Raw genomic sequence first — 22,102 nt, forward strand, 5'->3', positions numbered from 1 at the left:
AGAGAGAGAGAGAGAGAGAGAGAGAGAGAGAGAGAGAGAGAGAGAGAGAGATTTTATTTATTTTTCCTTTATTTTCTTTTTTATTTGTGTTTGATTTTTTTTATTTATTCATTTATTTTTTCGTATGAATTTTTTTTTTTAACAAACGATATTATCTACGTCAAGGGAAGATGTGGGCTTAACCTCACAATAGGCTAGCAATAATGTGGTTTAAATTCGTCTTTAGATTGTACTTGTAGGGGCAATGTGGGTAAGTTTTGGAAACTAGAATTGAGTAGTACAACTCAAATTCCCATAAGGAAAGATATTGCTAGATTTTTTTGTGTGGCTTCCTTGTTGGATATAGGTTGCTACATTAGGAAGAACTTTCCTAAAACATCAATGTCTATCCTCACAACATTTCAAACTTTAGGGTTTTCCCACTCTTATCATGAATTATTTTGGACAAAGCTTTGAGTGTGTAAGTATATGGTAATGTGCATAGAGAATGAATGCATTTATTGAAGGAAAAAAGTTGTGAGGCTAGTGCTGGTCATGCATTGTTTTGGAACGGCTAGACGCGTTTTCATACAACAAAAGGCTATTTCCAGCAACATTTAGAAGGCTATATATGCTTTCCCACAATCAAAAACCTTTATGGCAACCTTTGGAAGGTTAGGCAAGTTTTCGCACAAATAAGGCATTCTTTGCTCTGTTAACACGCTTTCAGACAACCAAAAGCCTTCTATGACAACTTTTAAAAGGATATACACATTTTTACACAACCAATAGCCAGTATAACAAACTTTGCAAGGCTATACACGTTTTCACCCAACGAAGAGCCTTTCTGGCATTCTTTACAAGGCTAGACATGTTTTCGCACAAAGAACAATTCTTATACTAATATTTAGTAGTGTGATTATCCCCATCGCCTCAATCACTGATAAAATGACTAAAAATTTGTTTTGCAATATATTATATTTCTTTAGTATTTTATCGAGGAAAAAATTGATTTAAATAGTTTACGAGACAATGAAAACCAAATTGGGATTCCGCTTTTTTGGATGACAATAAGGTACCGTTTGGTACACAGACGGGATGGGACGGGACGGGACGGGCCGAGATAGGACGGGACAGAACGGAGATTCCGTGTTATGTTTGGTACGCGCAGGACGGAACGGAACGGTTGTTCCATTCTGCATTTGGTACGCGCTGGACGAAATGGAACCAAAAGATTAAATGACTAACTTACCCTTGTTCCGTCTGTTGTTTGGTACAATGCTTATGCGTGGAACAGGACGGGACAAATTTTTATTTTTATTTTTTTGTGAACTTGTTCATATTTGAACACATATATGTTTATCTATGATATATTTTTTACAGTAGCACATGGCTAAAGATATGTTACGCGATAATATATGTTATGCCATTTCTTGACTGAAGACATGGCAGAAGAAGCAAAACGAAAAACAATGGCAGAGAATTTAGAGAGAAAAAGTGAATGACTAAAGATTGTATTCCTTGAACAATGAAGGAATTCCAGAGAGAGGTGTTCGTTATTTATACAAGTATTCTTTGCTTCACTCATAAGCTACTAACCAACTTTCTTATCCCTACAAATCCCAACAGACTAACAACATTCCTACAATCTCAACAAACTAACTGCCTCGCTGATGTGTGCCTTGCTGATGTGTAACCTTCATGATGATGTGTCTGTAGAGCCATACTGATGTGTACATATCAGTCAACATACCCATGGCCTGAAGCAATAACTTTATGTTTCTTGAGTATTCATCTAATAAAAGGCTATTTGGGACAAGACTGGATCTTTAAGATAATCTAATGTGCTACAACAACATACATGGGGACCTAGAAAACAAAAAGCAAAGAGCATTGGTAAGTAATAATAAAACAGAAAAAGGACACAAATTTATCAGCAAGCCATGAATGACCAATCTTGTGATAATTCCAAATCATGTTTTTTTTTTTTTTCAAATGGTAATTCATTCAACACGATAAAACTCCCGTATACAAGGAGGAGAGATAAGCATATGAGAACACCAAATAAACTTCAACAGACCATCTTTTACAATCACGCACACTAGTAAAACTACTTGCAAGTCACAATATTTCACATAATTTTTCCTAAACCCCATGCATGCTTCACTCCTAGCAAAGCAATTACAAACTTACATGATGTCTGACATGGTTAAAGACAAGGGCAACTTTTACAAAAGAAAAGCACCAAGTAATCAACCACAGAGCATTATCGTGTCCATCATGTCTCACATGTTTTGTACATCCTAAATAAGGGTAAATTACACAGTAGCCCCTCAGGTTTTAAGGTCTATTACAACCTCATACAACAACTTTAAAACATTTCACTTTCATACCTCAAATACTATTTTATTTCAATATAATACATCCGTTAGATTTTCCATCCATTAATCTGTTAAATGCTGACGTGGCTGCCACATTTGTGTCACATGGCTGCCAAATGTGTGCCACGTGGCACAAAAAATAATTTTTTAATTTTTTTTAAAACCACATGAATCTTAAAAAAAAAAAAAAAACTAAACTAAACCGAAACCCACCTCCCGCAACTCCCCACCCCCGCAAACAAACCCAGAAACCTCACCCTTCCCCCCCAACCCACCTCCTTCTCCTCCATTCTCTTCACCTTTCATCTCATAAAAAAACCCAGCAAACCCCCACCCCACCACCACGTTCCCCGATCCTTTTCTTCTATTCACCCCACCCCATTTCTCCCTTCTCTCATCTGCAACCCCACCCACCCTTAGCAAACCTAATTCCATTTTCAGACCACCACCAACCAAGCACAGAAAAAATTCAAAATTTGAAAGGACAAAATTAAATACATACCTAATTGTCAGAGTCAACCAATAAGCAGGGTTCGAGTTGCAGAGAGGAGAAAATAGTGGGTGAAGGGATAAAGGGGGTAGGCATCGGGTTCTGGGTGAGGAGGGTCGCGAGCGCGGGGGGGGGGGAGAGGGGGGCGAGGGGAGGATGAGGCGCGTCGAGCGTGAGCAGGAAGGGGGGCCGAAGGAGGGTGGCGGGTTCTGACTGAGGTGGGTCTGGAAGGCAGGCGTAAGGCCTCTGTGGGTTGGGTGGGTGGGTGGGTAAGGGTGGGGGAAAACTGAACGGATCTGGGTTGTAGGGTGGGGAAAAGAGATCTGGGTTTTGGGGGGGGTTGCGGGGAGATGGGATAGGTTTAAGTTTTTTTTTTTTTTTTAATAAATGAGAAAATTCAGGTTTTCTAAAAAAAAAAATTAATATTTTGCCACGTGGCATACATTTGGCAGCCACGTGGGACAAATGTGGCAGCCACGTCAGCACTTAACGGATCAATGGATGGAAAATGTAATGGATGTATTATATTGAAATAAAATAGTACGTGAGGTATGAAAGTGAAATGTTTTAAAGTTGTTGTATGGGGTTGCAATAGACCTCAAACCTGAGGGGCTACTATGTAATTTACCCCCTAAATAATGAAAAAGCATTATCATTCAATTCCATCTTTAGCAGCTTTGGCCTTATGAAGAATCGCAGCTGCTAAAGATGCTAAACATGGAAAATCAAAAGCGTCCAACAATGAATATAAAGTGGGATAAAGTATGCAACAAGAAAATAAATCACTAGGCTGGGGGAGGAAAAGAAGTTGGACAAAGGACATGATTTTACAACAAAAAAGATATCCGATAATTTGGCAACTGATTGCCAACAAACAGGTTCTAACAACGAAAAATAATGACACCACTGATGCACAAGGACAACTTGCTTCGCATACTATGACCATACCTTCCAATATACAACAGCAACTAACAAGAAAAAGAAGCACAATGCAAAACAAGAATCGAATAGAAAACTAAGAAAAATGTTAGCCAAAACCTATATATTTCATCTCTCCCTTCCCCCTAAAAGAAAATACTAATAAGGAATAAGAAGATCCCTGGCAGGCAACGTTACATTGTCCCTTCAACCCCTTTTCCTACCAAAATATTTCCACCCATAGAGACACCTCTTTGACTATCTATGTTAATTGTTACAGTCTCAGGGAAATGCTCTAAAACCCACAGTGATGCAGCTTTCCAATATGGATGAGTGACCGAGGGACATTTCAAACCCATTTTCCAATCTAGCCTACGTATTTTCTTACGATTTCACCACGCAAGAAAGGCTTCTCAGTGTGTGTTTAACTCCCAGTACAAAGGGTTATTTATGCCGAACCCAATTTTTGTGAAAAAAAATATGGAATTTGCCAAAACCCCTAAAAAGGCCAAAAGAATTTAGCTCAAACACTTCACAAACGATGATTCTACACTAATTTTACGACCCCAAAGCATCTCTTCTTTCCTAAAACACAATTTGGGTCAAAACCCAAATGTATCAAAACTCAATTATACACACTGACCAATAATCAGTAAAATAACCATTAAAATGCATCAAACTGATTAACATTTCAGCTGACCAAATGCAGAAAGAACCATCTTTTTCCATCATACAAAGCCAAGCTCACAACCGAACCCACTAAATCGCACAGCTCAGAACCAGATCCAATTCTTTACAAACCAGAATCGTAATAAACCTTAGAAATCAGACTTTGTTCTTTTTCCCAAGCACAAGTTAAACCAGAGAAACCAAGAAAACTAACTTATTTTCTCATAATCATCATATTTTCCCAAAAAATTGAAATTTTCCATGGAAAAATCAAGAAAACGAACCTGAAGATGCAGCGGCTACGAGAGAAGACCGAGATTGATGGGCCCTTACCATTATTCACTGTCTCCAAGTTGTTCCCTCTGAATTGTAATGGCATTACTTCTTATGGTGACTCAGCACCAAACCTTTTGTCTGTAGTGGATAGTGGATATATATTTCCCTTTTGTAATCCTTGAGGGGGAAGGAAATGAATTAACCTTTTAAACTTTTCCTGCATTTCCCTTTATTCTGAACCTTTTCTTCTCTGTGCGGCTGGAAACCTAACAATTGGTATCCAGAGCCTCGTTCACTTCTATGGGCAAAAACAAAGCCTCGGTGACAGTGGCAAATGTCACGGAGGCAGAAGAACTCCAGGAAATTCAGCGACAACAAATATTCAACCAGCTCCATGAATTTAGTGAAACAATGACCATGATAAATCTCCGCCAAGATGATCTACAACACCATATATCTGATCTGCAACAGGCTCTCGCAGATTTGTCGGTGGGTCGAGCTCGGCAGGAACAATTTCAACAGACAGTGATCGAAGAGCTTCGTTCACTCAAAACCCAACCCACAAACCAGAACGTTTCTCAGATCCCTATCGGTTCCATACCGGTTTCTCTTGGGTCTACCCCCCTTTCCACCGTTCATACAACCCTTCCCCAAACCACATGGGGAAATTCCCCTTCCTACCCCATTTCTACCACCCATCCATCCACATCCCATGTTGAACCTGGACCCTCCTCTTTCTCCTACGCCACACCAAACGTACCCCCATTTTCCCCTTCCCTTACCCTTGCCCCCACCAACCGATATCTTCCTCCATTTACTGGCGGATCCGCCTTACAACCACTGGAACCCCATCTCCATTCTCCCCACCTTTACACACCCTCTTCCCTCACCTTCCATGGACCGAAACATTTGAAAATTGAGCTTCCTCGCTTCTTTGGGGATGATCCATATGGTTGGATTGCAATGGCTGATGAATTTCTCGATTATCATGAGATTGAGGGCTGCTGCCGTGCCACAGTCGCTGGTCTACCCCTCGGTGGGGATGCTGCCCATTGGCTGAGGTGGTTCAAAATGCGTTTTCCCCTGTCTTCATGGGCAACTTTCACCACTCAGTTGCTGCAACGTTTTGGGCCTACAGATTCTTTGAATTTTCACATGGCCCTTTCTCATATGGCCCTTTCTCATTTTATTAGACTTTCATGTCGAACTCCGGATTGGTCCGATGCTCAGCTTTTAGGAGCATTTTTAGGGGGTCTCAAAGAGGAACTACAAGATGATGTGGTGGCCCAAAGGCCGTCGTCTCTCGCCAGTGCGATTGAGCTAGCTCGCATTTACGAGACCAAACAGGGCCGGCGGTCATCCTTGCGACCGGGTTTTTCCCGTTCGCCTAACACCTCTTCTAAACAGGTTCCGTTACCTTCTGCCCCCCACACCATGACACCTTCCCTGTCTCGGCCTTCTCAACCCACACCTGCCTCAACCCCTACTAAGCCTGTACTTCGCCTTACTCAGATGGAAATGCGGGCACGTCGCGAACAGGGTCTTTGCTTTAATTGTGATGATCAATATAGACCAGGTCATCGTTGTCGCCAATCCCATATTCTTATGCTTCTTGCTGAGGATGAAGTTCTCGATCCGTCGCCGGTGTTCGATGAACCTGTTGCCCCCGCTCCGAATTTGGTTGAACAACCTGAGCACCCTATTGCTCTCCATGCTATTTCTGCCTCTAAGCGCTCTCGCGGCAAAGCTATGCGACTGGAAGGGTTCATACTAAATACCCCGGTTCACGTCTTTATTGATTCGGGAGCTGACCAAAGTTTCATCAACCCTCAAGTGGCAACCCGTTTGGGTTTGGCCATTGATTCCTCGCACAGTATGCCTGTCATGGTCGCAACAGGGCGCTATTTTCGTACCAAAGGCTTGGCTTCCAATGTTCCAGTGTGGTTACAAGGTTATGCATTCAAGAACAATTTTCACCTCCTTGCCGTCATGGGTTGTGACATGGTGCTTGGTCTCGACTGGTTAGAGACATTGGGCTTTGTTGGATGGAACTTTCTTCTCAAGATCGTGGAATTCTCTGTGGATGGAACAAATTATCGATTGGTGGGCACTTCCATTATTCCTTCCACATTGTTAGCAATATCTCGGCAGGGGAACTCTTCTCTTGATGCTTCGGTTAATGTGCTTCATCAGATCTCTAGTCTCAGTTCAATCATCTCTATGGCAACCTCTGCACCAGCTATTATTCAAGCCCTACTGTTTCAGTATGATGACCTTTTCCTTCCGCCGACCACCCTACCACCCCATCGGGCTATTGATCATCGTATCCGTTTGCTTCCAGGCACAGGTCCTGTCAATGTGAAGCCTTACCGTTATGGTCATGCCCAGAAAGCGGAACTCGAACGGTAAGTTGTCGAAATGTTATCGGCTGGTATCATACAACCTAGTCTCAGTCCCTTCTCGTCGCCGGCACTGTTAGTTGCAAAAGAGGCGGACTCTTGGCGCTTTTGTGTCGACTATCGGGCCCTGAATTCCGTCACCATTAAAGACCGTTTCCCAGTTCCCATTATTGATGAATTATTAGCCGAATTAAAAGGTGCTGTCATATTTTCTAAATTAGACTTGCATTCGGGCTATCATCAGATACGAATACACGAGGCCGATATTCCCAAAACTGCCTTCCGGACACACGAAGGCCACTATGAGTTCACTGTCATGCCTTTCGGCCTTACCAATGCGCCCGCCACCTTTCAAGCTTTGATGAATTCTATATTCAAGCCACTGTTGCGTAAATCTGTCGTCGTCTTTTTCGACGATATTTTGGTGTTTAGTATTTCGGCGGACCAACATGTGACTCATTTAACGACGGTGTTTCAGATTTTACGCCACCATCAGTTGAAATTGAGGTCTTCCAAATGTCTTTTTGGCCAACGTTCGATTGCATATTTGGGGCACATCATCTCAGCAGATGGAGTGTCAGTGGACTCTACTAAAATCTCGGCCATTGCTGATTGGCCGCCTCCCTCCACCATTCGTACCCTTCGGGGGTTTTTGGGACTCGCAGGCTATTACCGCAAGTTTGTTCGTAATTTTGGGATTATTGCTCGACCTCTTACTGACTTACTCCGTAAAGACAACTTTTAATGGTCCCCTGCAGCCGACAACGCCTTTTCTGCCCTCAAAATGGCGATGTCGACCACACCAGTTTTGGCTCTTCCGGATTTCACCAAACCATTTACTATTGAGTGTGATGCTTCCAATCACGGTATTGGTGCTGTGTTATCACAGGACCACCACCATATTGAGTTTCTTAGCAAGCCATTGGCACCCAAACATCAGGCACTTTCTGTGTATGATAAAGAAATGCTGGCAGTGGTGTTTGCAGTTCAAAAATGGCGGCCCTATTTGATTGGCCACCCATTCAAGATCCTTACGGACCACCAGACTCTAAAATACTTTCTTGACCAGAGAATCACTACTCCGGCTCAACAAAAATGGTTGCTTAAGTTGCTTGGGTATAACTATACTCTGGAATATAGACCCGGCACTTTGAATGCCGCAGCCGATGCTCTGTCCCGCCGTTCAGAGATGCTTACCTTAATGGGTCTTTCTCAGCCCCTTTTCGATTGTATTGCAGAAATTCATGCGGCTTACGAGTCGGACTCTCACACTTCTGCACTTCTCACGGCTTTAAGGGAAGCTCCTGCAAGTCGGGCTCCTTTCACACTCCAAGGAGATCTCCTTTACTACAAAACTGGTATTTTTGTTCCGGCGTCCTCTGCATGGCGGACTCGTCTTCTCCATGAATTTCATGCTTCACCCGCAGCTGGCCATTCTGGGTTTTTACGTACTTATAAACGTTTAACCAACAATTTCAATTGGCCGGGCCTGAAAAAGGAGGTGAAAACTTTTGTGGCAGCTTGTGACACTTGCCAAAGGATCAACTATGAGTCCATGAAACCCCCGAGACCATTGCAGCCCCTTCCCATTCCCACCCAAGTTTAGTCAGACATTGCGATGGATTTTATTGAGGGCCTTCCATCAGTTCATGGCCGCAATGCCATTTTGGTCATAGTGGATCGCCTTTCCAAATATGGGCATTTTATTGCTATTAAACACCCATATTCTGCCCCCAAGATTGCCGAGATCTTTATTCAGGAGGTTTTTCGTCTTCATGGCATGCCGGCCTCCATCGTCAGTGATCGTGATCCCATTTTTATCAGTGAGTTTTATACTGCCTTCTTTAAGCACCAAAACACCACTCTCTGCAAGAGTTCCGCCTATCACCCACAGACGGACGGACAAACGGAAGTATTGAACCGCACACTTGAGCATTACTTGCGTTGTTTTGTAATGAACAAACCACGAGACTGGATTCAATGGTTGCCTTGGGCCGAATGGTGGTACAATACCACATTCCAATCAGCCATCCAACTGACCCCTTTTCAGGCACTTTATGGGTACCCACCTCCCACAGTCTCGACCTATCTTCCTGGGGCTTCTCTGGTTCATCTCGTTGACATCACTCTTCGTGATCGTGATGCCTTGCTCAAGTATTTACGTGAGAACTTGCAGCTGGCACAACACCGAATGCGCCAACACGCCGACAAACACCGCTCTGAGAGGACATTTACAATTGGCGACTGGGTTTTTCTCAAACTCCAACCCTATCGGCAGACTTCAGTGTCCAAAATCCACTGTCCGAAGTTGGCTCCTCGCTACTATGGCCCCTTCCAGGTCCGCGCTCGGGTTGGCAATGTTGCTTATACACTGGATCTTCCATCACCGTCACGCATTCATCCTACCTTTCATGTGTCCTTGCTCAAACCCAAAATTGGTGACCATCAGGTAGCTTCTCCTACCTTGCCTCCACTCTCTTCTGATGGTGTCTTCCTTTGGTCCCTTGAAAAAATCCTTCAACGTGGTATGTTCAAGCATGAAAATCGCGCGGTCACTCGTTGGTTAATCAAATGGGACGGTCTTCCAGAGCATGATGCCACATGGGAGGATGCTGATTCTATCTTGGATCGGTTCCCTGAATTTGTCGCCTGAGGACAGGCTCTTTGTAAGGGGGTACCGTGATGGGCCCTTACCATTATTCACTGTCTCCAAGTTGTTCCCTCTGAATTGTAATGGCATTACTTCTTATGGTGACTCAGCACCAAACCTTTTGTCTGTAGTGGATAGTGGATATATATTTCCCTTTTGTAATCCTTGAGGGGGAAGGAAATGAATTAACCTTTTAAACTTTTCCTGCATTTCCCTTTATTCTGAACCTTTTCTTCTCTGTGCGGCTGGAAACCTAACAGAGATTGAACCTAGAGATGTAGCGGCTACGAGAGAAGATCAAGATCGAACCTGGAGATGCAGCTACTGCGGGAGAGGATGAGGAGGAGGGCTACGGGAAAAGGCAACGGCAGGCAGAGAAGATGGAACGAAGAAGATAGAATTTTAGGGTTTGTTTTTTGGATGATGTAAATATTGAAAAAAAGAAGGGGTATTTTTGTCTTAAAATGTTATGAATTTGTGTTCCACAGGATGGAAAAACCCGTTGCAGAGGGGAGATGGAACCAAAATCTAACACATTTTCGTTTCGTGGAACAGGCGTTCCATATAATTTTAACGCACCAAACATGGGACGGAACGCGTCCGTCCCACTCTGTTCCATCCCATCCCACGTACCAAACGCATCCTAATGGAATACCATACCCTAACCACGGTACCACCCTACTTATGAGTTGAAGTGATACCTACAAAATACATTTTCAAAACGCAGAGCCACAGTATATCACGTCTCAACCACCAACGAAACTTGATCATGAACAAATTTCAAACTTTCTAGAAAAGCCTACTACTTAACTAGTTAATTTATGGTTTGATTTTTCCCCTTCGGGTTAAACTAAATGGAAATAATTTGACTTACAAATTTTTTTTTTGTATAATTTTTATTTATAACATTAAAAATATGTTTCGAGCCTAAAAGAAATTACTCCCCAATCACAAGAAACTTTTTCTTTTCTGGGGGGTGGTCAACATAGTATGACAAAAGAAGTGGCAAACAGCGCATATTGGGCCAAGATACCAGCCCAGATATAGTGAGTCCAACCTAAAGAAACTATTGGGCCGAGAAGCCCACATTCCTATCCGACCCATAAACCTACAGCCGCGCTCTACTGCCGGTATTATTCACGCGGATATCATCCAGTACTTCAGACAACAAGTCCTTGCGAATCTGAGCGTACACGTGTCCGTTCCATTTCCGCGATACCAACCCCTCTCCAAGTCTAACCGCGGCCTCGACCGTCTCCTCCGCGCTATCGTGCGCCGAGTCGATTATCCCCTTCGCCACTGCCACGTCCGCCGTCATCTTATCGGCTCTCAGCAACAAATCGCGCCGAGCCGCCGGTGAGCTGATTTTGCGATCGAACAGCGCCACTAACCAAGCCGGGAGAAGGAGCTCGATGTCGAGCTCACTCATGTAGATGAAGCCGCGGTCTCGCCTCATGAGGAGGTAGTCGTGGCTGCGAGCGAGAATGAATCCGGCGGCGGAAGCGTGGCCGGAAACGGCGGCGACGGTGGGCATGGGGAGGGAGATGAGGTCGGCGACGAGGGACCGGACCTTGGAGCGTATGAGCTCCAACCGGGACTCGGAGGACTTGGCCCAGGAGAGATCGTAGCCGTTGGAGAAGAATTTGCCATGCGCGGTGGTGATTAGGGCTGAGGGTGATGATGACGTGGCGGTGGTGGTAACGGCGGTTCGGATTTGGTTGAGGGCGGACCGGATTGAGTCGATGAGAGTGGGATTGAGTCTGTGCTCGCCTGGGCCTGTTAGCGTTAGGATGAAGACGTTGCCTTTCCTCTCTAATGTGCACATCTCTCTCTCTCTCTCTCTCTCTAGAATTTGAAGTTTAAGCTTTGGTTATGGAGGATCGAATATTCAAGGACTTTGCCTTCTTCCCATGGATTGGTCAAATTGATGCATCATTTGTGACTTCATAATATTATAAAATGTTGTCCTCTTTTGTTTTTTCTTCTGTCTTCAACGAACATGTCACATTCAATCGAGAAATACTTTCATGCAATTAAGGCGGCATTTTAAAAAATGGTTAAAACATATAATAATGTTGGATTAACTTTATGGATTTGTTTTTAATAATGTTTGATTAACTTAATGAATTTGTTATCGACAGCCATTTCATCAAATAGTTTGATTGTTGTAAACAATGAAGATTTTTCAGAATCAATTTTTGCTTTTTATCTTTTAGATTTTGATTGGTTTTGAACCATAGAACGAAAATTATAACTTAGATAAGGTGGTATTGAAAAAGGTTGGGGTGGTGCCATGAAGAGCTTCTTACTCACAACTCAGATTTAAACATACATGTTACTTGATATGTACATGAATGAGAATGATATATAATTATTGTAAAGTATGTGATAAACTACTTATTTGAGGTTATTTAGGTACAGAATAATACGGGAAGAATTGAATTTTTATTAGGAATAATGTTTGCATTCCTTCATTGGAGGATGAGCTAGTTCTTTCTTACGAATAACGTATTTAGACCGTATAAATTTTATAATCGAAATTGTTTAATTTTTTTAATCTTCGTTAGAAGATTACCACTGCAAAAACTCATTTAAATGTATAGAATAGCTTTTTTGTATAGGTTTAAAGTAATATCCTCGTGATTTGAATGATTTTTTGTAATTTTAACCCTTATACGAAGATTAATAAATTGAATGGTTCTAATAACTGATTTTATTCGATCAAGATCTTGAGAATATGCTAATCCCATCTTTTATTGGTAACATAAAATGACAGACAAGTGAAAAATCCAACCCAACAAAACTCACATCAATTTTCGGCCAATCAAAACAAAAACAGACCCGACCCGAACCAAATTATCACCTACAGTCGTGATTTTCTGCCAGTAGTATTTCTGCGGATCTCATCCAGAACATCAGACAACAAGTCCTTCCGAATATGAGCGTACACGTGTCCGTTCCACTTCCGCCGAACCAACTCCTCCCCCAAATTAGCCGCGGCCTCGACGGTCTCCTCCGCGCTATCGTGCGCCGAGTAGATAATCCCCTTCGCCACTGCCACGTCGGCTTTCACCTTATCGGCTCTGAGCAACAAGTCGCGCCGAGCCGCCGGCGAGCCGACCTTGCTCTCGATCAGCGCCAAGAACCAGCGTGGCAGAAGGAGCTCGATGTCGAGCTCGCTCATGTAGATGAAGCCGCGGTCCCTCCTCATGAGAAGGTAGTCGTGGCTGAGAGCGAGGATGAAGCCGGCGGCGGAGGCGTGGCCGGATACGGCGGCGATGGTGGGCATCGGGAGGGAGATGAGATCGGCGACAAGGGACCGGAGCTTGGCGTCCATGAGCTCTATGCGGGATTCAGAGGACTGGGCCCAAGAGAGATCGTAGCCGTTGGAGAAGAATTTGCCATGTGCGGTGGTGATTAGGGCTGAGGGAGATGATGACGAGGCCGTGGTGGTGACGGCGGCTCGGACTTGGTTGAGGGCGGATCGGATGGAGTCGATGAGAGTGGGGTTGACCCTGTGCTCGCCTGGGCCTGTTAGCGTTAGGATGAAGATGTTGCCTTTCCTCTCTAACGTACACATCTCTCTCTCTCTCTCTAGAAAATCTCCCTTCTTTCTGTCTCTCTCTCTCAAGAAAATGCTTATACTTTGAAGTTTCAAATTTGGCCAAGATCGAAAAAATATAAAGCTGCGGGCTATTGATTGATTGGTGGATTGAAGCCACCATTTGAGAGTTGACTTCAAACCACAAAGTATTTGAAGCCGGCATTCAAAGTAATCGTATTTTCGACGAAGTTGAGGTTTCATTTGAAAACAGTACCCGAACGTTTTTTTTTTTTTTGAAGATTAAAAAATATTTAAAAATTTTAAATCTTACAATTTAAACTGAACAAAAAATCAAAAAATAAGGGTATGAGAGAGAAAGATGATAGAGAAGAAAAAAAAAAAGTAAAAGATGATTAAAAAAAAGAGAAAAAAATTATAGGATCAGAAGAGATAGAAGGGAAGAAGAGTGAAAAAAAAATCGAGAGAATAAAAAAAACAGATTAGAAGAAAGACGAAAAAAGTAAAAAAGAAAGAAAGAGAAGGGCGAGAGAGAATGAATAAAATAGAGATAAATTTGGAGTGAGAAGGGAGGAGAGAGAAAACAAAATGAGTAAATTTAAATTTAAAATCTCTAAAAACTCATTTTTGGTTTTTTTAGAAAATAAATTATATTTTTTAATTAGTCTTGAGTTCAATTTTTTTTAAATAATCATACCAAACAAGTTTTTAAGGCCTAAAATTTAAAAATTATTTTTAAGTTTAAAAATTTGAATTCAAGTAGAGTATCAAACAGGTTTTGAATAATTCATAATTTTTTCAAAAAATAGGAATGCTATCGTACCATCTTAAGCCCTAATTGACAATAGGAGAGTAGGCTGAGGACTCAAAAGTTCTTACAAAGTTTCATAACATTCACACAAAGGATTAGGTTTGAGATATTGCCATAACGAATGAACGTCTGACTAAAAGCCCAGTACATTTACTACTCATAAGACTTGGGATAAGTAAAGCCATAATTACTGTAGTGTAACTTGAGAAGCAAATCCTACATATGAAACCTCCGACTCCCTACTCATTAGGTGGTCAATACTCAATACCTTCGTAGGCCGCGACCGTAGATCATCAACGCAGAAGGGCACTCATAAGCTTGGTGACCCATTCCACCACAATTGTGGCAGATGACAACCGATATGCACTCTCGGCTGATATGGCCTGGCAGCCCACAGTTACAGCACGTGATGTCGCGGAAAGGGCCTCTGATGTCTGGGGCTAGGCTTGACTTGGCGCAATGGCGGGCCACGTGACCTGATACGTTGCAGGTGTGGCAAACAGGTTCGTTGGGGCAGTCACGGGCAAGGTGTCCAGGTTTCCGACAGTTGTTGCAAGCCTTCTCGTTTGTGCAATAGACAGCAATATGACCCGGTTTGTAGCAGTTGTTGCAGAGCCTAGCATCATGGGATGAAGGACTAGGGTACGAGCAATCGCGAGCCAGGTGGCCTTTCTTACTACATATATGGCAGACTGGATTATTGGAACATTGGTTTGCAAGATGTCCAGGCTCCTTGCAGTTCCAACACATAGTTGTTGAGTTGCATTCAGCTGCAATGTGGCTGATAAAACATACAGCACTTGAATATGAAAAACATTTCACAGACGAAAATCAGGATTTGCAGTCCTCCGTGCAACCTATTTTCTATAACTCTTAAAACCATATATGGAAAATGAAGGGTTCGGCAGAACTCACCCTGGAAGTCCACAGTTGTTGCAGACAGTCATATTCGGGCAATCCCTTGCAAAATGCCCTGGCCGTTTACATTTATTGCAAAGACAATCTTGCCTGAAAAATAACAGAATAATCATTACGACATGAAATTGAAGATGTAGGAAGATGTAGCAGCAAAAGATTATCTCAGTTTTGATAAACATATGGAGTCCAAATACCAAGAGATCAGTTTGCGTGCGTTATACATAGCTACCTATCGAATTATTATCAGAAAGGAGGACTTCAGCCAATGGAAATTAAAGTCAACTTGAACAGTTAAAACAAAATTTCTTTGAGTATTAAATGTTACAGGCACACGAACAGAGCGAAGTTTTACAGGATTTTTCCACTTTAAACCAGTAATACAATACACACGGGGAAAGGACAAAACACTAGCACCAGATTTGATAGTTCCTGAGGAGAGTCGATGAAAATTCAGGTTAGAATCAGCATTTTTGTAGTAGGTTACCAATAATTATGAACAACACCAAGCGTAAAATGAGACGAAGCTTGGAAGTACCTAACTCTTAAGTAATATGAAGTATTTGGTTTTATTGTTCCAACTTATTAACTTTTCAAATTCAATTCGCATCCTGTCTCATAAATTTGCTAACTTTTAACATATTGTGATGGCAGCACTATATCTCCATTTCAATTTCTTGTCTAGCAAGTCATCTGTCTCAAAAACTATGTGGATACTTTTATAATTTAATTCTTGACGTGTAATAATCTACATACTAAAACAACGATCTAGATCCAAAAGATATAGAATAATAAATGATAGAAAATACACAAAACTTCACCAAAGCTCATACCAACACAAGGGATGGCTACATAATCATCTCAAGTTGCTCTATGAGTACCACAGAGCGAGAAAAGACAAAATGAAACCGAAAACACTGGAAACAAAGGTTAGAACGTTCAATGAGATACCTATAACTGCGGCGTTCACTAGGATATGGAGCATCATGGTAAGATGCGCGTTCTCTGCTGCGGTATCTCTTGGCTTGTTCTGGGCTTTGACTTCTATTCACACTCATGTTGGAGACCACCAAGCAAAACCTTCAACGAAATATCCTTATAAGAAAAGAACCGAAACAAGAACAAGCTAGCGAGCGCAGCAACCTGCCTGCCAGAAGAAGTATTCCGATTGCTAACATGACCACAAAAACCAACTACATGAAACTAGAACCATATCCAATTATCCCAACAAAATGTTAACCATCACTCAGTTTCCAAAAACACGGAACCAGTGGAACTCCGTGTTTAGCCAAAAGAGCTATAACTACACCGGCAACTCAAGTAAATGAAACACATCCAAATGCAAAGTTCCCAAACATGTTTACAACTACAAACGCTTGACAATGTATACAAAACTTAAACGTTCTTAAACGCCCGCGTCTCCGATTCGATTCGAGACTAACAACCTAAGTCCATGAAAGATATATTCTCAGTCTGATGTATTCTCAGACCGATGTATTCTCCGTCTGAAGCATTCTCAGTACTTTAAATTCCAAACAAATAAAAAAATAAAAATCAGTAGTTTAATTTATTCTCAGTCTGCTGTATTCTCAGCAACACGAACGAACAGAAAATAAATCATATTCTACATACACATACAAATCGATCAAATTCGTGAAAATTCAATGACAGAGCGATTTCTTCAAAACTCAAAACCAAATACATACAGTATGTATATATATTTATATGCGTAAGGGAAGAGTGATTACCTAGTTCGTGTGAGGTAAACGTTGAGATGCAAGAAGAAGAAGAAGACGAAGAGGAAACCCTAAGATTGAAGAATTTGGGGATTTGAAAGCAGAGAGAGCAGAGCTTATTTATTGCTTCATTTCTCGACGAGGATGAGCGTGATTTGTACGACGACACAGTTTACCGCCATGTGTATGTTTGGTCAAAGTAAGGCTGTGTTTGGCCTTATGTTTTCAAATTGCCACTTCTCCAAAAAGCCAATAAGCCAATAAGCTTTCTTTTTTTTTTTTTAATAAAGGCCAATCAGTAAGGATAGCATCATAAATATATGTTCTTTTATGCCACCTGACGTCTACTTGACAGACATTTCGCTATTGGAATGTGATATCCACACATATCATTATCATTTTACTTATCACATATCTTTTTAATTTTTGATCATTGGATCAAATGAATTTAAGAATATCAATGGATAGAAATTATCAAGGAGTGTGTGAGAAGTAAAATGAGGTGTGTGTATAGCACACCCCTTCGCTGTTTCGAATTCGGATCTTCTCCAGATCCTTTTTGTGAGGATTCCAGGGATCCATCATTTTAAATATTTTTATTTAAAATTAAACACAAATAGTAATTGACAAAAATTGATCGCACAATGTACGATGAATAGACATAATTTACAAATCCCTAAGATCCTCACCAAGAAGATCCGAAAAAGATCATGTTTGCGCTATTTCGATAAAGTAAGTCTCATTCATGCCACGTCAACATAGTTGTAGAAATCTTTCAACGGATTTGAACGCTAATTAGCAAAGTGTGACAACAGAATGTGTGGTGAGTCATGAGTGATTAAGTGAGCCAAATCGAGTTCGAAGAAGCATTATGGGCTAAAAAATTAGATGGAATTTGAAAGAAATTCTAAAGTTACTTTCAACTGAACCCATTTTTAACTCACCACATGCATAAGGATAATGTTAGAAAGGCTAAATTTAGAGACGAAATTTGCAAACTAAATGATGTGTCACTAATAAGAATAAGCACGTCTATCAATGTGTAAGTAATAAACCAATCATCAACTTCCATGTCTTTTAGTTTTCAAAATTTTGCCTACAAATTTAGTCTCTCTTATATTATTACTTCACGCATAAAATACAATATCACTCAGTGTACTAAAAACGCCAATGTGGCTGTACCCTTGGGCTTGTTTAGAAATGCATTTTTAAAAATTACTTCTGCATATAAGCACGTCAGTAAAAGCACTTCTATTAAAAGCACATTGAATTTTTTTTAATAAAAATGCAAGTGATCCATGAAAAAGCACTTGAGGTGAAAGCATACAACAAGCGTAGGAAAAACCTAAAAACTTTGCAAGCAATTGGGTGTGATAAATAGAAATATGAATGCTAATAAGAATATGCTTACATTTCCATTCCATATAAGCACTTCAAGATGAAAATACCAAAGCGGCCGAAATAACCACTTTCAGATGAATGGCTATCAGCAGTTTCAGTTCCGTTTCATACAATTCAAACGGCCCGAAAGCAAGGTAGCACAAGAGGTGGCATTTCTATATATGCACCTGCACATAACCACCAAAGCGGCCGAAATAATCACTTTCAGATGAACACACACCATGTTACTACGAAAACCAGAGTACATTTCCATTCGATATAAGCACTTCAAGATGAAAATACAACATACGGAGTACATATATGTTCGAAATTTTAAGAAAACATAAGTTGCATATTGACGGCAAGCTTTGCGAGCTAAAACATAGTTCTGCAGTCTCACAGTAGTCTTAGTACACGACCACGAACTTCCTCCTAAAATAGTCAGTAGAGATTCTACACTCTACTAGTGCAGATAACCATAACTATTTGGACGGAGCTGCTGTACAGCACACTTACAAGATGGAAAGAATTCGAGGATGCGATCCTCAAAAGGGGAGCAAATGTAACAGCTCACCAGCCCATGAGGGTTCTTCTAACTCTCTCTACAATATTACTCCTATTTTGTTTGCTTACCAATGGAAATTCACGACTATCATCCAAAAGAAATCGGTAGATTTCCCACTGGCAAACTGAAGTTGAATTCCTTACAATTTCAGCCTGCAAATCAACAATGAAATAATGAGAGAACGCAAGAGGGCATGCCACAAAAAGGAAACTCACATCAAATTCTTACCGCAAAAATAGATACTCCCAATTGTTTCAGTGCTAGAGTAACATTGTAGAATACGAGGGGCCTCCCCTTTCCAGATAACTCAACCGGATTAGCAACTAAGAGTTCAGTTTCTGGGCCCCTGTTGGCAACGATCACTCTCAGTGGGTGAACCATCTCCTCCTTTAAATGATTACACAATGCAACCTGAACTTCAGGATCAACAAGCTTTTTTCCATTTGTCTGCTGAATAAATAGGTCCAAATTTCGGAAGCCTTTCACAGGTGACGAGAATCTACCATACGCAATCTAAATGAGAAACAACAGACTTGCATCAGTAAACTGCTAATTGCAAATATAATAGCAAAACACAAAAGTCATATCCAATGGGAGTTATGAACGCTAAAAAAGAAAACTGAAGATTCTTTTCCTTAAATATTTACAGGTGCAAGAACCAACAAATGGTACTCAAGAAACATAGAAGAAAGTGGCTGTCTGACTGAAATCTGTCCTGGTATATCGAGGCAGCCAAAATTTTTGGACAACAGAATTTCAAGACATCATGAAAAAGTACCTGAATATTGCAGTCCTTGGAAGTCCTCATAATGTCATAAAAGAGGCCATTCCGATCAACACACTGTATTTGCAGCACCGTATGAACAGGGCTCAATGAATTATCCACTGTAATACTGGTCTTGTTCACCGTTCCCATGTTCTGGGAGATAGCTTTTGGATAAGCCTCGTCATCCTTCAGCTGATAGCTAAATAATTCGTCAGCAATGGCTGGTGGAAGAGAAGAATTCCCCTGCAGACTTTCATACTCAGGTCCAGGCAACTTAAGCTCACAGGTGATGCAATACTCTCCTAAAGCAGCCATCAGATGCTCACATATGTCGTCTCTTCTCTGTTTTGTGTGTAACAACTCCCTGAAAGTAAATGGTACCAAATAATGGGGGTTAATAAACGCTCCAAGGTATAACCAACACTTATGAGCAATTACAACTCTTCACCACATTGTGTACTCTCTGAAACTAGTCTTATGAAGTGAATGCCGGGACATTAGATTGGTATTAAACTCAAAAGAATCAGCCAAGTTTGGGAAGAATGATATCCAAAATTCAAAGTACTAACAGAAGAAATGAAAAAATTGACAACCCAGAATACATACACAGTTCTCCCAGTTAAGAGCATCTCCAACCGAGATGTCAACTGCCACAGTGGACAGAAAAAGGCTAGCTTTGGCATAATAATTACTCCCATCGATCAGCCAAAGCCAATGAGGATTAAAGGGACAGCATTTCATTAATTTGAATTGTTAACTGGGGTCATTAATGCAATTTCTTTTGTTAATGTGGGCTACTTTAATACCAAACTATGTAATAAGGAAGATAAAAAAAAAACATAAGTAAAATGAATAAATAAATTTTGACATATAAGGTGGGAAGTTATGTAATATCCAAATCCAAATTGCCACATAGGCCATCAAATTCGCTTATGTAATTTGATCAACAATACAACCAGATCAGATAATTCGCCCAATGTATTGCCAACCGAATTCATCTAGATTCCTTTAAAATATGGGATTAACTCAAAAGGGTCATAAACCAACACGAGAATTTAAGACTGGCAGCTGGTTCCGATATCTCGAGCGTAATTAGCAAACCAGACAACTATTCAAAATCAATCATGGACACCTGAATGTGAAGCATACTAAAGTAAAAATTATATTGTTGAAGTAAAAGTGGATAGTTCTTAAGATTAATAACCACAACACCAACACGCAATTTTCAAAAGGCGCACGAAAAACTCACAAGCAATCTGTGATGAAGAAGAGGTCCAAAACTCGGCCATCCGGGGTCGGCATCACTTTCACTCTCTGAATCAGAATTTCAAGCTCACAGAGCACTTTGGTAACATCTACATTTACACAAAAAACAACCATAACTTCTTCATTACTCAACCATATGAACAAAACAAACAACAGTCGAGAACAAAATCGAAAACCCAATAAAATTAATGAAGAAGTTGAGATTTTGACCGTGGAGTGAGCCGCTCTGGTCGTGGCACCAAAACTTCAACAGATAGACCGGAGAGGGTGTTGGGACGTTGGAGAATTGATTGAGATAAAACGAGAAGAAGCACGACGACGGGCACGCGGACGAGAGCCGATCCTTCAACCTCTCCCAATCGACCTTCAGGGATTCGTGGTGGGGGACGACCCACAGCACTATATAGCACCACCTTCCATCCGTCGAGAAATCTGCAACAAAAACACCCAAAAATCTCAAAATCTCAAAAACCCAGGTGCCAAATTGAGGAATTCGAAAAACCCAGGTGCCAGAATTTGAAATTGCAGATTTGAATTACCTCCTTTGGTAATGGAGAGGCCGAACTGGAGGATGATTCGGCAGAGGTCGCAGCCGAGGCCGGCCTTGTCGGGACAGTTGACGGTGAGGACGGAGGGCTCGTCAGGAGCCTTCCCCGGCTTGATAACGACGATGTCGTCGCAGGGAATGCCCATGGCGGAATCAGGGTAATCACGAAACTACCCCTGGGAATCGTTGGCCTTTCGGGGATGGCATAGGAGAGGTTGTGGCGTCCCGACCGACTTTAGTGGGATTGCAACTCGGGTAAAAAGATTCAAGTGCCGCCAACGATGGTGGGGTGAGGTTCTGTCGGATTCGTTATTGGGGCCCACAAAATGATTGTGCCACGTCAGAAATTTTTAGCGGTCACACGGCAGCCGAGGGCCACATAACAGCATTTACGGTTTTTTTTATCTTTTATGCCAACTGATTATTGTCATGTTTTGGCCAACAGAATCCTTTCCAGATTTCTTTTGTTTAAAATTTTGATGATGTACAAATCATAGTCTTTTATCGTATATCTTATAATTAATTTTTATTCGATATTATTTTTGTATATAATTTTAAATAAAATATTAAAATAATTTTTAACCGCACAATATATAATAAACATATATAATTCATAAATTTTCGAAATCCTAACCAAGAAAATCTAACAAAAATCCAAATTCATTTTTTTGTATTTATAAAACAACTTAATACTACAATTTAATAATATTCTTCTTTATTTTCATGTAAAAATATTTAAATTTGATTCTTATAAAAACAATGTTAAACAATATTATTACTAACACATTTTGA

At 41.1% G+C, this 22,102-nt stretch overlaps 4 protein-coding genes across 10 annotated transcripts; all 4 read right to left on the bottom strand.

The window, feature by feature from the left end:
* Nucleotides 1–1,477: 1,477 nt before the first annotated feature.
* LOC126632827 (enoyl-CoA delta isomerase 1, peroxisomal-like) lies at nucleotides 1,478–11,695 on the bottom strand. Of its 3 annotated transcripts, none has more exons than XR_007626845.1 (2): nucleotides 4,722–4,780; nucleotides 1,478–1,848 (listed from the first exon to the last, which is right to left on the bottom strand). XR_007626845.1 is itself a non-coding variant. In XM_050303332.1 (2 exons), exon 1 carries the CDS (start codon nucleotides 11,585–11,587, stop codon nucleotides 10,871–10,873), a length of 717 nt encoding a protein of 238 aa, XP_050159289.1. In that variant the 5' UTR covers nucleotides 11,588–11,695; the 3' UTR covers nucleotides 1,478–1,739; nucleotides 10,032–10,870. The 3 variants fall into 3 exon arrangements, 2 of the variants coding, with proteins under 2 accessions (XP_050159289.1, XP_050159283.1); XM_050303332.1 differs by lacking the exon at nucleotides 4,722–4,780 and adding an exon at nucleotides 10,032–11,695 and having other exon boundaries at nucleotides 1,478–1,739; XM_050303326.1 differs by lacking the exon at nucleotides 4,722–4,780 and adding an exon at nucleotides 10,032–11,695.
* An 803-nt stretch (nucleotides 11,696–12,498) lies between these two features.
* On the bottom strand, nucleotides 12,499–13,487 carry LOC126618897 (enoyl-CoA delta isomerase 1, peroxisomal-like). Its single transcript, XM_050287116.1, has one exon. The coding sequence runs from the start codon at nucleotides 13,340–13,342 to the stop codon at nucleotides 12,626–12,628; it is 717 nt and encodes a 238-aa protein (XP_050143073.1). The 5' UTR covers nucleotides 13,343–13,487; the 3' UTR covers nucleotides 12,499–12,625.
* A 704-nt stretch (nucleotides 13,488–14,191) lies between these two features.
* On the bottom strand, nucleotides 14,192–18,343 carry LOC126618869 (zinc finger protein GIS2-like). Of its 5 annotated transcripts, none has more exons than XM_050287074.1 (4): nucleotides 18,198–18,343; nucleotides 16,002–16,130; nucleotides 15,051–15,143; nucleotides 14,192–14,934 (listed from the first exon to the last, which is right to left on the bottom strand). In XM_050287074.1, exons 1-4 carry the CDS (start codon nucleotides 18,203–18,205, stop codon nucleotides 14,397–14,399), a joined length of 768 nt encoding a protein of 255 aa, XP_050143031.1. In that variant the 5' UTR covers nucleotides 18,206–18,343; the 3' UTR covers nucleotides 14,192–14,396. The 5 variants fall into 5 exon arrangements, with proteins under 5 accessions (XP_050143031.1, XP_050143038.1, XP_050143055.1 ...); XM_050287081.1 differs by having other exon boundaries at nucleotides 14,192–14,916; nucleotides 18,198–18,341; XM_050287098.1 differs by lacking the exon at nucleotides 18,198–18,343 and adding an exon at nucleotides 16,799–16,963 and having other exon boundaries at nucleotides 16,002–16,197.
* Nucleotides 18,344–18,411: 68 nt separating this feature from the next.
* LOC126618863 (ACT domain-containing protein ACR9-like) lies at nucleotides 18,412–21,562 on the bottom strand. Its single transcript, XM_050287063.1, has 6 exons — nucleotides 21,303–21,562; nucleotides 20,974–21,195; nucleotides 20,747–20,852; nucleotides 19,510–19,861; nucleotides 18,960–19,244; nucleotides 18,412–18,883 (listed from the first exon to the last, which is right to left on the bottom strand). Exons 1-6 carry the CDS (start codon nucleotides 21,454–21,456, stop codon nucleotides 18,737–18,739), a joined length of 1,266 nt encoding a protein of 421 aa, XP_050143020.1. The 5' UTR covers nucleotides 21,457–21,562; the 3' UTR covers nucleotides 18,412–18,736.
* Between the last annotated feature and the right edge of the window lie 540 nt (nucleotides 21,563–22,102).

The sequence above is a fragment of the Malus sylvestris genome, chromosome 1 (assembly GCF_916048215.2).
Source record: "Malus sylvestris chromosome 1, drMalSylv7.2, whole genome shotgun sequence".
In the NCBI taxonomy this organism is placed as follows: Eukaryota; Viridiplantae; Streptophyta; class Magnoliopsida; order Rosales; family Rosaceae; genus Malus; species Malus sylvestris.

Bases quoted from the DNA above. Each gene is read 5' to 3' on its own strand.
- LOC126632827 (XM_050303332.1), bottom strand. From the start codon at position 11,587: ATGTGCACATTAGAGAGGAAAGGCAACGTCTTCATCCTAACGCTAACA.
- LOC126618897 (XM_050287116.1), bottom strand. From the start codon at position 13,342: ATGTGTACGTTAGAGAGGAAAGGCAACATCTTCATCCTAACGCTAACA.
- LOC126618869 (XM_050287074.1), bottom strand. The intron at 15,144-16,001 runs GTATCTCATTGA...GTTATTTTTCAG, and splicing joins AGTGAACGCCGCAGTTATAG to GCAAGATTGTCTTTGCAATA. The intron at 14,935-15,050 runs GTGAGTTCTGCC...TTCATATTCAAG, and splicing joins AACAACTGTGGACTTCCAGG to TGCTGTATGTTTTATCAGCC.
- LOC126618863 (XM_050287063.1), bottom strand. From the start codon at position 21,456: ATGGGCATTCCCTGCGACGACATCGTCGTTATCAAGCCGGGGAAGGCT. The intron at 21,196-21,302 runs GTAATTCAAATC...TTTTTGTTGCAG, and splicing joins CCTCTCCATTACCAAAGGAG to ATTTCTCGACGGATGGAAGG. The intron at 18,884-18,959 runs GTAAGAATTTGA...GTTGATTTGCAG, and splicing joins TGGGAGTATCTATTTTTGCG to GCTGAAATTGTAAGGAATTC.